Raw genomic sequence first — 16,937 nt, 5'->3', positions numbered from 1 at the left:
ACAAAGACGTGAATTAGCATGCAAGTAGCAAACCCACATACATGCTCCTAGATGAAATGCGGCGCTTCAGTCTTTTTCTCTTGTCAATTTGGTACAGACCGCGCACACCCGTGACGTATAAAAGAGAGAGCGAGGGTTTTCTTTTTCTATTTCAGTCTGACAGGCGAAGTCCGAGGCAAAAATAATGTTGCCGATAGTTTTGTTCAGAGGCACGTATGCGCGTATGAGGATGAAAAATATAACCAGGAGGGATTTTTTTTTTAAATTTCTTGTCTGATACGTTTGTAGATAGCAGCGATAATATATGTTTTTGTTATTACGGCCTGAGGCAGTTTTTTTCTAAAGGTTGTTATTTTGTCTGTGAATGCGTACGTGGAATTGCGTTGCTGGTATCTCGATTTTGCTCATTTTATTTAAAAAAAGAAAATTGGCAAAAGCGAAAGCGTATTTTGTTTCTTTCAGTTTTCCAATATTATTTTCTTTCAGATTTTATCACAATAAGGAGTCTTAAGCTTAAGGAAAAGCGGGCTTTGTAGGCAAAATTCAGGTGATTTTTCTCTCAATTTTGACAATATTGATATTAATTTGTCTTTAAATTATAAAATTTTAATTCATTTACAAAAAGGTGATAAATATCATCACCTATTTTTCCCGATCCCTACGGAAACACTACTAAAAATTTACTGTACTAGGAATAATTTTTTTATTTCGTTATCATCTTTTTTGTGACTAAATGAACGCCATCGCAAAACCGGCTCCTAATTATTCATATCGACCTTTGTAGAAGGGAAAAATACAAGCGAGTCTGTTTGTAATGGGAATGTCTAATTAAAAGTGGCTGCTTTTGTTGTTGTGTATTTTATTTCTGAGCCCACGCGACCATAACCAAGCTTTAATCGCAATCGAAAAAGTGGGCGATTGTTCGCGAAAATCACACGGTCTGCTTTTGCTATCTTGATGTAATGCTAATAAAATATGCAATAAACCGAGCCAGCTGCTTTTACTGCGAAAATAAAACTCGGAACCAGGCGGTGCGAGTAAAAACTTACTTTTAACAAGAGTCTGCACAAAACGTGCAAAATTAAAATGCCAGTGAGGTTATTTTATTCTCTCTCAACTCTAATTAACAGTCGTGCAAGCAGTCTCCAGAGATTTTCGTGAGGGAAGCTAATTAAAAATCGACGAACGCGGTATTTTTTATGTTCAGCAGGAGCAGAAAATTTCGTTGAAAAGTTGATGCCAGCACCTTAAAAGAAAATCATTCAGTCAGTTTGCGACAGCCTTGTTATTATAAATACTATTATAAAAACTGTAGATTTTTCAACCATCAAAATTGAATGTACGATTGATTTATTTGGGCAGAGGTTACCCGTAGAAATTTTAAAATTAAACAAATTTACGTGACTATTCTAATTTAAGATGTGCGTGAAAATTCGCGGAAACTAAAAATATCATGGATTTCTTAAATGATAAAAGTTTAGAATCTTTAATCTTCAAGTAATTGATTTTTTATTTATTTATAAATTGGTTGATTTCTTTTTAAGGAAAAAAAATACTATTGAAGACTTCTTTGAAAATAAATGAGCTGTCTATAATTTTAAGGAAAAATTAAAATATCTTGAGTGCAGGAATTGCACTCTTTAAAGTTTCGCACGAGCTCGTCTGTTTCCTCCTGATATGAAGAAAAATACCACGCCTGCGTTTTGATTAGACAGCTGACGAATAGTGTGGCTGCTTATACGACCTCATTCTAGCGCTTCTCATTTTTTACGCTAACAATAAAATTACGCATACAAATCGCACCTGTCCTTTTGCAAACAAATCAGATATGTCTGGGTGCAGTTTTTGCTCGGCGCGCCTAATTCGAAGCTCGTGTGGGAAGCGACACGTCGACAAATCGAATTACGAGTTACACAACCAAAGTGAATGTCGCACTGCAAAAAGACCATCGGTTCGTCGCCTACTCGCTTGTCAATTCAACTGCTGAGCTCGCACTGCACTCAACTTTTTCCTCTCGCTACTGAAATTGGTTCTCTGCAGACAAGATGAGAAGTTCTTCCAATATACATAAATAACCGCAGTCACGCAGCCTAATGGTTCGGAAAAAGTTAAGCTTTTTTGATGAGGTCGTGATCTTTTGAAGGAGAACCGCTCTCCCGTCGTCGCTAAATAAAAATGTCTCAAAAACAACAAGTCTGCTCCGAACATCCCCAAATCACTAACCCGAACGAAAAGGTAGAAGCGTAAAACTATCTTGCGACATTTTCCATACATCTTTTGTCCTTCAAAGTTCAAATACTACGAATTGATTACGAAATAGTAACAAATTTGAATTAGAAAAATATAATTTTATTTTAGAGTTTTAGACGAAGTTCAATATTTTTGTTTCCCATACGATTTACAATTTTATTATATATGACAAGTTCTTCCTTACTTCGAACGCTACATTTTCTCCTGGCGATTTTTGTTGTCGTCGTTTGAATTCCCTCGACACATTTGATTACTTGCATTTCCCTGAAGACAAAAAGACAGAATTTCGTTGCCCGTATAGTTTGTATCAGTTTGTACGGCAGTCCATTTTCCTTATTGCCACTGTCGCAAAACGCACCACGGTTGTCACCACGCGTATAACTCGTCCCAACCTGCGCCCACTTATCTCCATCTGAGCTGATGAAAGGTATCGCCCTGGGAAATGCTGGAGATCCTTTCTTGCCTTCAAGTTAATCGGCGATGAATAAGCGTGTCTGACGTTTGGTTCAAAATGAATAATGGCGCGTTTCAATTTTCGAGACAAGGACACGAATATTACAAATGAGGAATCTTGTATTCATCATGGCGCTTGTTCTCCAACTCGGCGATGGCGGTGGGTGGAATGTTGTGATTGGAATGTACAATTAAATTTCCCAGTGCAATCGCTAGTGATTAAACCTCCCAGGGATGGAATAATCGGGAACAAAATTCACAATCTGTATATTTTTTTTATCAGAATAATCAATATTTATGCACAAATTTCAATTTTCAATTAAAGATAAATCAAATAAATAAATATTAGCATAAACAGTATTATTATTTCGTTATTTAACGAAAAGTTTACTGCAACTTTATTGGGGTGATATGAACTTGGTTTGATAAAATTTCAGTCAGGCCTTGGTGAGGCAAATTTTATGAACTTTTTTTTTAAATCCCGTAGGAAACAATCTTCATTTTCCAAAAAATTCAATTTAACTTACAAGGTCTCCTTAAAGTTTTCATGTAAAAACCAATTCTAATGTAGAGAAAAGTTAACAATAAAAATTATTCATCTTTTTTTTTAATTTTTTTTTTTTTTAACAAAAAAACTCCTTATTTAAAATTAATAATTTCCTGCAAACTAATGAAGCCAAATTTTGGTAAAAATTTTAACACCACCCTTTACGATCCTTCAAATATTTGGAGTAAAATTTATGGACGGATTCAAAGAACATTAAACAAATTTTCAAACTGACTGTACCGCCGCTCAAGCCGCAAAGTAACTGACGGTCGATTATACAAACAAGATCCGCAAATTAGCGTGTCTAAATATTTAAAGCAGTTGTTTACACTGGGACGTATAAATTCTCCTTGCGTATAATGATAAAAATAAATATCTGCAGTCTTTTTAAAATACAGAGTAATGAGGAAATTTCTGAACAAATTTACATGACTCTGGTAAAAGAGATAAACTGATTGAAAAGGCAAATCTTTAAAATTATTAAGCTAAGGACGCCCCGAGCAAACAGGAGTTAAACTGGGCCAGATTTTTATTTCCATTAATTAAAAATAATTAAAATCTACTGTAATTAAATATAATTTTTATTTGAACAGATTAAATTAAATTTTAAATAACGGTTCCCGAACAACTTGACAGGAGATTTTCGTAAATGTTGTGACCTACATATAAAAATTCAGTCCACTCCTCACCACTTAAGATGCCAACGGAGGCACTCGAAAAGGACAAAAATTGGCTGATTTGATTGCTGATAGTGCGTGAGGGAAGAAAAGGGGGTTGATTGACGACGGTCTGACAATGGGTACAATTGTGGTCGAAATTTGAACGCGTCAAACAAATACGGTCTCTTCCTTGTTGCGAAACGAAGCCAAAATATTGGCTTTTTCCCTCGGTCGAGTTGCTGTGGCGGGTCAAGTGTGTACCGCTGCGTGTGCACAATCGCGATCGCTCCTCTTTTTTGCTCCCGGACCGCCCTGCAGCTTCATTAGGTCTCGGCTGAAGTTGAATGGTACGTGGGTCAGTCGGTTTGCCGATGCCATCGCAAAACAAAACCTGACGAAACAAAAGGAAAAGTATTGAGGATTACACAACATCTCACTCCGAGAGTGTGCACAGGCTGGAAGAGATTGTTTTGTCTCTTGTTTCTTACATACAAAACCATTCTCCGTTTACATTTTTTTAAAGGCAATTAATAGAATAGCTTTCAGAAAAGCAAGGGAAATTTTACTAAAAACACGACGAATTATAAAGAAATTGAATGAGTTGCAAAGCAGACTTTTTTTTATTTTAATTTAAGTTGTAAGAAAAGGCAAAATTTAATTTATTTATTATCACTTATAGTCTTTTTTTCAGTTTGATTTCTTTTCCTCCCTAACATTATTACTATTATTATTTCCATTTTTAATTTATTTTAACATCAACACTATCCATAGAAAGAATACCAGAAAATAAAAGATTAAACTGAAACCCTAAATATCAAGGATTTTAAAGCAACCACCAGAGAATTCATCCAATAAGAGTTGGGAAAATAAAGATAGATTGAATTTTTTGTCACAATTGATTAGCATTTTACAATACCGGTATTATAGATTTTTTGCTCAAATTGACATTCTTGTAGTTGTTGTTGCGGAGCGGAACCATATCGTTTTGTCTTCCGACGAGAAAAGGGCTCATGAATTGGGGTTGCATTGTTTTATTTAACGATCAACTTCTTTATATTTTTGGATGGTTAGAAAGAATTTTTGTTTGAAAATTTTTATTTTTTAATTGTGATTTTTTTATTGATGAAACTGTTTAGCACTGTTATTAATTTTTTTTTTTAAATATGTAATTTTTATTAAAATTTTGAAATATATATTGTTTCTCATTGTCAAACAAGGAAATTTTGCATTTTCCTTGTTGATAATGATTTGTTATTCTAAATTAAACTTAACGAGGAAAAGCCCAGTTGGTCGTTATATCATGATTTATCTTTTATATAATTTTACATGCTGTGTGTTTATCTTTGCCCGTATATAAACGGAAAACTGGAGTTTCCAATTAACCATATATGGCGCGCTCTGTCACTTTTTTGCGGGCAAGCACAGAACAAAATTAAATTTTGTCTCTCCCGCTCTATAGACTGGTGAAGCTAACGAAAACAAAGAGTGCGCACAAAGGGCCAATTTTATAAGGTGGGAAGCTTGTCAAAATCAATAAAAAGCAAAGGGAAATGATTTATTATTATAGTATCATTTTGCAGCGCAAGCTCAAAAGTTTCATAGTAAGGTCCATGGGAAATAGGCCCTCATTCAACTGAGTAATCTCAAATAGAAAACTTTTTAATGAGGGTGCTTTCGGCTTTCAATGGTAAAGTTGACCAGTCAGTTCTGAAGATGCACGAACGTTGTTTGCTCGTTATTTAGTGAGATTTCTATAAATTGTTTGCAAGAATATTGAGTAAAATCAATAGATTTCAGGAAAATTTTAAATACAGAAATTTTAAATTTGTGGCAAAGTTAAAAAAAATGTAAGCCATGAAATTGCCTTAAAAAAGCATCACTCATTGTTACACAAAACTTTATTTTATAAAAAAAAATTTTGTTATTGATGAATATAAGTATGTTAATTTTTTTTCTTGGATTACTTTTTCATTCCGTATGAGCTGGAAGATAACCTAAGGGAATTTGAGCCCCAGGAGAAATCGACCTAAAATTATTTGCAACGCTATATATAATGTCAATGAGGTCTGATGCCTGAAAGCAAAGCCTCATTCAACAACCTCAACTTTCTAGCACATGCTATTGAGATCCTTCTATTCAAAAATTGATCTCCGCGCAGATTTGCACCGATTGGGGAGAAGGTAATTTTTTCCCCACTACAATCTGTCTGTTAAAATGACAATAATATTAGGTGAAAATAATGTAATTTCTAAAGACTGTAGGCCTTACCTTTTATGATAATCGTTTTGAAATATAAAGGATCAATTAATGACGTGTTTTGCGATTCCTTTTTTTGTGAGTCAAATTCTAAAAAGCAAAATACTCTCACACAAATATAATGAGTCAGGAAGATTTTCAGAATTCAAATTTTATAAAATTTATTCATGAAGTGGGTTGCTGTTGTGTTCATTATGCAATGCGTTTCATTGAAATTTTTAAACCAAGAAAATAAATAGTTTTCAATTACGTTGAATTAACGTGACACATAACGAAAGGTGAATCTTTTTAAAATGAGTTTTTTGCGCTATTTCCGGCAAAAACTAGTAAATCATGTTTACAAAACACAGAGCACGCTTGCTTCCTGCTCGGATTAGTCTCATATGTTTAGCGTACTTTTAGGTATTTTAATTTCAATGAAATTCATATAATTTTTGTTCATTCTGCAGTGGAGCTTTATCAAAAGGAATTTGAGATGAGATTGTTGGAAAAAATTTCCATGCCGTTACAGACAACTGTACGCGTTTATAAAATTTTTGTACTCAGTTGTTGAATATTTTCAACGCATTCACATATAAAATAAAGTGGTACTTGACAATGGAAAGTGCGCGCTTCTAGCTGGCTATGAAATTTCCTGACTTTAGCTGCAGCGGAAAATCATTTTTGGGTCACTCGCAAAAATCCACGGAGCAAACTGCCTCCAGGGCGGGAAAAACGCTCAGTTTATTACTCATTTGCAATTCTGAGCCCATTTTTCCTCTGTTCGTTGTAAGAAGTTCCGGCCGCAGCTATCGACGCGAGTATTTTTCCATCGTAATACGCGGGAGCAAATTTCGTGAATAATTTAGCTTTTTCAAACAGAGGTGGGTTTTGATATCCCGCTTCTTTGAACTGAGTTTTCCAGCACAAGTAGCGAATCAACGTGCGTTTGTTTTGTACGGCCGGAGTAGCGGCAGAGAATGAATGAGAATTTTAACGGCGCCCTCCAGCGTTTTGGCACAATGTCGCTCAAAAAGCGTCGGGTGCCCGACTTTTTCCATCCCTAGGGCAAATCTGCGTTAATTTGATATTCTGGTTAAAGTTCGCAAAGAGAAATTTTCTATATTGTAACTATTATAAAAAAAAAGAATGAAATGTGAAAATGAAAAATTAAATTTTTTACTTTCAGACAATTTTTATGCAGTAATTATTGAAACAGAGGCTTTTCGTGAAATATTGCTGCACAAAAAATTTCTCTCTCCAGGGTATTTTCAATACTAATGAAGTTTCTACTATTCCTAAATTCCAAATTAAAATAATAAAATTTTAAAATTGTTTTGTTTCAACATTTGTTTTTGGAGCGTATTTAAAAACACAATTGGCTTATTTGGCAAAAAGTTTTTAGTTAAAATAATTCATGGGGAAATTTTTTTTATTAATGTTTAGCAGATATTTGAAATCAAATTATAAAGTTAAAATTGAAATCACTATTTCCTGCATGGATTTCTGTGTATGGAATCTGTTTTTACTTGGAACTAATCAAAATGAAAATGATTTAAATGAGGATTTTACTGAAATTTCGGGACAAATTGCTGCTACTGAGAAAAACTGCATTATTTTTATTCTAAATTACCACCCTCCTCTGCCAAACAAAGTGAAATGTTTGCAGGTATTTACTTTAAAGCGTGTTCTGCCTCCACAAATACAGCCCTCGCTTGTCACTCATGACTTCAAAACAGGTGGAACACTGAACTTTCCGCCGTGCACAGAACAAATCAAAAGCACGCGTTCTACTGTAAAGGGACACGAGATACGCAAATACGTTTTGCTAATTTCGAAATTCACAAGTGGAGGACATTTTAGAGCCATGTGCGGTCGAATTTCCGCATGAGTGTGGTTGCGCCACAAATTACAAAGTGAAAAGAGACGAGCCAATTTTTGCACTGGTGCAAAATTAACGACGAGCAATCAAACCTCGGTGGATATAACGACGTCAAAGATCAAATGGATGGGCACGAGCTGGGAAGCGAGAGGCGTAATTTGTTTTTCCCTGTGGCTAATCAAGCCCAACGGAGAGTGAAAATAAATTCGGCCTGCACATGCCCAATCCAGCAGTTGACAGACGGCTCGTTTTTAAACAAATGACCTGTCCACCAATTGGGACGCATGTGATGCTGCTGAGGGTAAATTTGGGGTTTGGGGTGCGCGTTTAAATTGTTATTCCAATTTAAATTCTGCAGCTACAGAATTTGTCCAAACAGAGTTCTATAAATAAATTTTTGGATTTCCGGCATGAAATTTGAGGAAAATTTCCCTGAATTAATACTTTTTTGTTGTGTATAATTTTTAAATTATTAGGCAAAATTATCAAAATACAAAATCTCACTCAAACATCTATGAAACTGTGTTTCTTTTTTCTTGAGAATTTAAAAACCAAAGAAACCACCCAAAACGCGACGAGATATTTGAGACAAAACCGGTGTAAAAAAGTTAGAAAATTCCTGATGTGACAATAAAAAATATTATTTGAAGGCGAAAACATATATACGGACAGACTGGTGTGGTTTTAAAATGGTAATTTTGGAAAATTATTATTGGTTATATTACTCAAATAAAAATATAATTTGAATATAAGAATTTTTTAAAAGACCAAATCTTTAATTTGGCAATAAATTAATTAATTTTGTAATGACTTTTTATTCACATAGGTGGATGAAAAATTTGATTTTCATAATAAAGGCCACATTTTGACTGAATTAAGTTGATCTAAGGAAAAATTTGTTAAAGAAGTTTCTGAAAATGAATTAATATAATAAATAGTTTCAAGATAATAAACTTAAATTCTGACTGGTTATTATGATTCTCGACAGCTCCAAAAGTTTTGCAGTTAATCCAGTGAGACCTTTATCCATTGCTACAGACACTAAAGCAATGTTTGTGTATCTCTGACTTAAATAAATAGCGAACAAGAGTTGAATAAAATAAAAGGAAATTCATCGCTAACAAGGCGTGGCGTGGAAGAGCAGCCAAGGATTTCTGTCTGGCCGCAGCGCAGCCAACAACGGTTTTCAATTCACTACTCTGTGCATGAGAGTGAAGAAAAGTTATCTCTTGCCAAAAGCCGCGGTCGACTGCTTTTGCATATATCCGGTCTGCAATTTCATTTGTCTGCGCAGCCGAGGTCGGCAGACAAACCTGGCCAAGAGAAAATTATACTTTCCCAATGATGAATTGATATTCACAACTTATGCCGCCCGCAGGCATGAACTTGGCATTCAGACGGCGCCGTTTAATCACGCTGATTGGCCCTGCCGGTCGAAATCTATTATTCAGAATGTTTCGATCGTCGTGCTTGGGAATTTTCAATTTGTTGGAGCAACTTGGCTCCTCATCCAATTTTATGCAAACGCTCAACTGCGATGACTGCGAATGTGTGAGAGTGATAGAAGTTTCCAACCTCTGAATTAGGGATCGCACGAACAAGGAGCGGAACGTGAGGAGGTCTAGGTTCACTTATCAACTGCCAAGGAAGCACTCCATTATACATTTGGAGCGACGAAAATGGATCTGAAGATAAACGGTTCGGTTTCCTGCGTGAAATGCTGCGCCGAATTACTTGTATGAGTTTCTTTGGAGAGCTTGCCGCACTTGCAGAAATTCATATCAAGTATGGATTTTTTTATTTAATATCGAATATATTACGTGCTTTATTATTTCATATTATTTTTTAATTTGCTTTTACGTAGGCATAAGCGGGATTTTTCTTAAATGTTGGTTATAATTTTTAAACCAAAGAGACAATTTATCGATTGAATAAATTTTAAGTAATTTCAAAGTTTTTAAACTCTGAAATTCATATCTGGCTGTGAAAAATTCATGGAATTTTAGCGCAGGACATAAATAATTGAATATTTGCGCCATTTGAATTTATTTTCCCAAAGCAGAGTAGTTTTTCTTCAAATATATGCATATTTATAAATTTATATTCTAAAAAATAATAAAACATATCATACCAAAGTTATTTTGATGCGCGAATATTGGAAAAAAATAATAGCTTTTTAAACATTTGAATCAAGATGCATATTTAGCATCATTAATTACTTACAATTACTTTGTGAACATTTTTTTTTCTTTTTTTTACATTACATTGGCAGGATCTAAAAAAAAGTTGAAACCACTTTAATATTATGGAATTAATTGATTTTGAAATGTCAGGCAGTCGGCTAAATTGCAGACCTTCAATTGGAAAAGTGGTGCTTATCAATTTAAAATGTATATTATTGAAAAAAATAATAATCAATAATTGAAATTCTAAGTCCTGGTAAAAAACAAACCCAATTAATAAATATCCTTTTCAGTTACTTCTTTTCCTCATTCTATTTATTGGTTTCGTCAAAAGGATTAATTGAATGGTGGATTTGTTTTGCTAAGGCTTAGAAATGAAGAGATTTTGATTATATTTTTAACAGTCTGAAACTCTTGCAACTTTAATTTCAAAATAAACCACTGAACTTAATTTTTTTGTATTGATTTATAAATGTAAATTTTATATGAATTGCAAAAGAAAACTTTTTTATCAAGAAAGATCAAGTGCTGCCACAAAATTTCATTAAAATCCTCACTAGCTGCTTTTCCGAGTAGAAAATAGGACAGGCGAGGAAAATGCCATCATGATGCTTGAAGCAGTGCAGGCTAATTGCTCGACAGATATGTATAGCGGGCTGCATACTCTGATATCTGCAGGCGTTTGTCAAGCGCGTACGCACGGAGCAGGGAGTAAATTGAAAAAGGTATCGCTGAAGGGAACTTTTTTTTCAAAAATTGATAAGTAGGAAAAAATTATGCGAATACAACGGCTCGAATTCCCCTTCCTGTTGTTGTTATTTTGTTATCTGATGGTGAAGGCAAGTGGGTCCTGTGGCGGAAATGAGTACGAAAGACACACTCTGCAGAAGAACACGTCGTCCTTTTTGAAAAACGAAAAGAAAATCAATCTGTGGAGTGACATGTCCGCTTGTTTTTGGAACATTCTGCTCTGCCATGGTTGTTAATTGATACAGAGCGCCGCGTTGTTAATTTTGGTTTGCATTGGAGGTTGCAGGGGGGACAAAAGCCTTTTTGAGTAGTGCGACGCTTGCTTTTGTTATCAAAACATGTCAAGCGCGGCAACGCTTTAATTAAAATATTGCACGGTAGACACGGCCTTTACGCGTTTTGACTGATTTCGTTACACATCAATGCACGGCTGCTCTGCAAGTTTGGCTGTAAATTATAAATTAATTTATTTCAATTACTAAGAAATTTAATTTACTGATGCATGCAATATTCTTTCACTCTCCTCAAACTTTTGCAAATACTTAGAAATCACCAATAATTGCTAAAAGTTAAGGTTTTATATAGGCAGAAACTTCAAAACTCTGTGGATTTGTAGCAAGTTTTAATTAAATTTAAGTTTAATTAAAAGTCATTGCGAGAGAAATACAAAATACACATTTCGTATACCGATCGCAATCTATATTATTTTACTAAATGAGGTTGTTTAATTTTTTTTATCCAATTTCAACTTGTTGAAATATGACCATTCCTTTTTAAATCTCGGTCTTTTTTCCTTAAGGATGTTTGAAAAAATCAATAGCCTTCTTAAGTGAAGGTTTTATTACGCGGTTTCTTCACTTTCTTTGTAACAATGCGATTGAAGTTAGAAAGGTAAAGCACTGGGGCGCGTATTGCTGAATATTGATTTTAGCAACTCTTTGATGTCTCATAAATGAAAGTTTCTTATATAAGCACGCGAGAAGCCACGAGAGATATTAATATTGATGCTGGAAAATGCACCACTTTAACAGCTCCTTCATTTTCAATTAAAGGCACTTATATACTTCACCGTCATTTGTTATTTTACTTTCAATTAATGGCTCTTATTAAAACTTAAAGAAAGTGTTTTCATTGAAGCTCTTTGGCGCAAGAAAGAAGAGAGTTCAAGAACTGGAAACAAAAAGCTATATTTTGGGCTTAAAATTAGTTTGATTTTCCTTCAAATTCTTTGCTGACTTTCCGTTACAACCCTTTGTTAGAAGTGATGTTTTTTCATCGCGATTTCTACATTAGTCATGAATATTTTTCTACTTTTGAATTTTTGAGTTAAAATTAAAAACCCAACACTGGAAAGGCGCTTTAATTGCTAAATTAAATCTCCTTGTTGTTTCTAAATTGTTTGATACAATTTCCAATAACCTGCTGTTTGATAAGTTGATGTAAATTCCTCAATTTGATTTCCTTTCAAAGAGAGCATTGCGCGAGCACCCGAAACTCACTTCACTCGCTAACACAGTTTCTCTCTGTGTTCCATTTTGAGAGAGAACAATTGGAGCGTACATGCCGGAACGTCGGGGCGTTTGCTTTCACCAAGGGATTGAGCTGCTCGTCGAGGAGACATATTGTCTCTCTCATCTCTGCTTGGGAAATTTCACCAGAGAGACAAAAAGCTCTGCCTTGCCTCAGGCACGTGCCCCCCCGAGCTGACAATCGCCAATAAAAGAAGGGAAAAAAACGTCATTTTTCATGATTTTGCCTACCTTGCGGGCGCCGTACTGTGTGATTTTCCAATTTCCGGAAAAGGGTTTTGCTGTGATGACCATGTAACGCTCAATTGCGATGGCGGCCAACGTGACTATTGAAAGAAGTCCAAAATAGCCCACGCCGAACGCGTAAATGACACAACCTGGAACAGAAAATTTTATTTCAGGAATTATTAATTAATGCACACAATTTCAAATCTGAGTGAAAATAGTAGCATCAAACTTATGATCATTTCCAACGTTCATCAGCAAACCGCCTATTGTTTTGACATTAAAATTATTTTGCAACAAAAGCTGAAAAGCCTAAAATCTATTGTTTATTTTTTTTTTATGTATGTATTTTTGTTGACCAATACATATTTTATTTTTGCGTCTATTCAGTGAAAATCTGTGGGCTGCATAAAAGGTTATGGAAACTTATCAACCTGAATACTCTGGAAAATAAGCGGACAAAACGTTTTTGCTAACGCACTCGGAATAAAAGCATTAAGGTTTCTCTCCTCTATATAAAATGGCCTCCCGAAATAAAACGAATGCGCTGAAATGACTAGCCAATGGTCTTTCCCCGGTTGAAAAAGGCCACTCTTCCTCATCCTAGCTCTTTTGAAAATAATGTTCCTGGCATTATCTGCGGCCGATCGATATTGATAATAAACGGGATGAAAAACAGTCGAATTTTACTCTCAGCACCGAACAAAGGCGCTCCCGTTTAATTAATAATAGTTTAGACCAAACTTTATTATTAAACAAGTTTCTCTTTGGGCTAAAAGTGAGTTGGAGTTACATGCAAACAAAGAGAGGATGAAATAAAATCACGTGAATTTTTGGGCTTCACGCTCCTCCAACTCAAAGCTTTTATCTCACTTTCAGCACGTACTTGCTATATTCAAGGATGGACAATAAATTATCGCAGCAGAGGACTTTTACGGCTTCTCTTTAGTCGTTTCGTCGCTTGTCCATTCTTCAGAGGGCTGGCCATAAATTCACAACAACCATAATCCGAGCAAAAATTTCCAACATACCTTCTTGGCAGTAAAATAATAAATAAAAAACGAGACTATAGATTCATGGAAAGTTTAGAAAAATGCACGAGTTACGGACTCTTTTTTGCACAGTCGTGTTCCGCAAAAAGCGCTCACATATTAGTAGAAAAAGGGTGCCATAAAAAAGGAGAAAAGGGAGGAAACGCGATCCGTCCTTCGTTGGCAGCTGGAGCAACAAAGTCGGATTCTCGTGCGCTCTTTTTTCGCAGCGCACAAAGCCTCTTTTCTTTTGCTCTTTTCCAATAAGCTCACCGAGAATTATGTTATTCTGAAAAGAAATGGTTCTTTTATGCAAAGAAATAGAAAAAGAAATTGAATGCGGGCAGCATTGAATTAGAAAGAATGGATGGTGACCACGTCGAACACTCGACAACGTGATCTCTTTTTTTTCTGAATTTCTGACGTCGTCGACTGTTTATTTTTATAAAATTATGAAAGTCAGGCTGTCATGTGAAATAGATTATATGCATTAACACGAGTGATTGTTGAAAAAAAGTTTCACTACATATCCTTTCATATAATAAAGGATTGAACAACATTTTTAAATGTGGTTTACAAAGGGCATTTGCTAAAATCGTAACACACTTATAAAGCCACCTGTTGAAACCTGAATCAGTTGAAACGCAAAATAACTTTTGTTCAAATGAAAGTAAAGCAGAAATCACATGTTCTCGTTCCAAAGTGCGTACAAAAAAAATCAAAATCAATTTTTACCCCATAATATTGATTTTTTAAAACATAGATGGATTAAAAATTATTACCATAATTTTCTGGTGCTACTTCGGGGCTCTGATTTTTTTCGTGTAATTGAATTTTCATATATTTTAAACAGGAGGACATTAGCGGAAAATATTTAAATATTTTAACTGTAAAAAATAATTGGCAAAAATAAAACGGAAACCGAATTTCAATAGATTTTGTGAGTTTTTTTTATGATTAATATGAAACAATTATGTATTGCGCATGTTTTTCCTGTTAAACAATAAACAACTGACACAGCCTCAAGGTAATGCAGCTTTTTATCAACATGCATTAACCCTCAATGGCGAATGAATTCTTCAACAAATTTTTTTAGGAAGTTTGCTTTGTATTGGGAGATACAAGCCTGAGGACTATTATGTCTTCACTGCTGCCTGTTCATCACAAAATATTTATTTATTTGCAAAACACACAAATAACTGCTTTATGGATCAAATTACATCACGCCTTTTGTATCCGTGTTGATGTGTTTGCTATTCTGTTTGCTTAACAAAACTGTAAATTTACAACCAAATTATTTCGCTGTATATTCAATAAGCTAGATTGTTGACATTGAATTTGGTAGAGCTTGTGTCTGTAGTAAAATGCAAATATTTTTGTTTAAAATTGATTCAAAATTTAAATACTTTATTATTTGCATGATTTGATTTATTATTATACTCTTTGTTTTATCGAGTCCCTTTTCAGTGAAACATAACAAAAATCTTCTGAAACTGAAACCTTCTTAAGAAAAATGATTAATTGATGAAAGTTGTTTTTTATGCATAAGTGCAAAAATAGATTTTTTTAAAGAAGGACAAATTGGAAAAGCCCATTTCATTTTACCACGGATCTCAAACGCTCATTCCATTCATTTGCCAGTTTTTTTAGTGGATTAACAGATAACATACCTGTGCGACCGAAGCTCCATTTGCCTTTGAATGAGGACGCGGCTGCCATCGAGTGGAGAAGCGAGTTGCACAGGTCGGCGATGGCGAGGTTGACAATGAAGGAGCTCGCCGGGCCTCGCAGCCTTCGAAATCTACAACAAGAGTAGATCAACGTGATTGGATTACGTTCCATTTCGAGGATTATAATCTCGCCCACAACACTGCATCTAATAATATTTTCATCTGCCGAGTGCATTTTCTATTTTGAAGATTGTCGGGGTTTTTTCATTCTCGGATATGCATGTTTGAAGGTAAAACTTGTTATAGCCGCTTGGCCGCAAAAGAAAACGAGGATAGGAACTAGAGCAGTTCTAAATCGAGTAAGTTTGCTTTTGCGGAAGAATTACGGGTGCGTAAGATTTGTCTGCTTTGAATACTTTTTATAATGGGATTCATTTGTGCGGCCTAATGCGTTTTCATTTCAATGCAATCTTGTGATCGCTGTATGCAGAGCACGCTATTTTTAATTCAGTTCGAGTGAAATTTTATTAAATCTGGCGACCAAAGTAGGCGAAAGCCACCCCATTTATAACCAATACCATCGTCTATACGTCATGCAATATTGGCGAAAAGTTATAAAAGATAAATCACACTTCCATGGAAATTTTAGCATTAATTAAAAACTCTATGTTTGACGTTGATATCGAGATAAAAAAAATTACAGTTATTTAAATATTCCAATATTTATAAATGGAAAGACGTAAATTATTACTCATTTTAAAACATTTGGGAACGTGTAATTTTATTTTTATATTTTTCCTGATCATTGCAGTTTTCACCTCTTTTTAGTGGTTTTTACATAAAGCAAATTAATGTATTTTACCCAATCCTCAATAATTCACACCGTCCATAATTTATAATGCTTTTAAAACGATTTTAATATTTTGACACAATACTGCGGTTGTAAATCATCTTGAATAATAAATTAATCGCGTTTCGGCTAAAAACAAGCCAAAACTAGCCGGACCAGAAATTTGCTGAATGCTGTGAGGTTTATCTTCTGACAGTTTGGAATTGTAATTGATGTTCCGGCAAACTGTTTGTGGCCGAAAAAGTGGGTAGCAACCAACTGCGTATGGCCAAAGAAACAATGCGGGCTATTGGATGTTCTCTTTTGTGCCGGTCTGAGTGGCACGTTTTTAATTTGCACATTGTTATATGCAGATTTTTTTTCTTTTCAACAGGCTGCTTCATATTAATATATTTCAAAATAATTATGTCATTGTAAACGCTTTTTAATCAGTTTGAAAATTTCACTTAACAAATTTTCCCTTTATTACAATATCCTGCTTTTTTATCAAATATAATTCCAGGAATTGTAAAAAACTCATTTATTATTTGTGATTAAATTTAAAAGGTTTGTTGCAAACATTCACTTGTCATGCACATTCTCATTATAAAAGTTGGAATTCATTTTTTTAATTATAAAGCAGGCAAGGGGAAATTGAACAAGCTCCTGTCTGATATTTCTAGGTAATCACATT

General features: G+C 34.6%; 1 protein-coding gene across 2 annotated transcripts in view; it reads right to left on the bottom strand.

Annotated features, from left to right (window-relative positions):
• The window catches only part of LOC132192875 (rhodopsin-like), a 58,751-nt gene that overhangs the window by 19,002 nt on the left and 22,812 nt on the right, over positions 1–16,937 (bottom strand). For both annotated transcript variants that reach the window (XM_059613062.1, XM_059613063.1), the window contains exons 3-4: positions 15,415–15,545; positions 12,720–12,865 (exon numbers count right to left, since the gene is read on the bottom strand). In XM_059613062.1, coding sequence (XP_059469045.1) covers positions 12,720–12,865; positions 15,415–15,545 — 277 coding nt within the window. The remainder of the gene's footprint in view (positions 1–12,719; positions 12,866–15,414; positions 15,546–16,937) is intronic.

The sequence above is a fragment of the Neocloeon triangulifer genome, unplaced genomic scaffold (genome assembly GCF_031216515.1).
Source record: "Neocloeon triangulifer isolate White Clay Creek 2 clone unplaced genomic scaffold, ASM3121651v1 ptg000003l, whole genome shotgun sequence".
Classification (NCBI taxonomy): Eukaryota; Metazoa; Arthropoda; class Insecta; order Ephemeroptera; family Baetidae; genus Neocloeon; species Neocloeon triangulifer.
The sequence above is the reverse complement of the archived record's forward strand: the minus strand, read 5'-3'. Positions and strand labels throughout refer to the sequence as shown.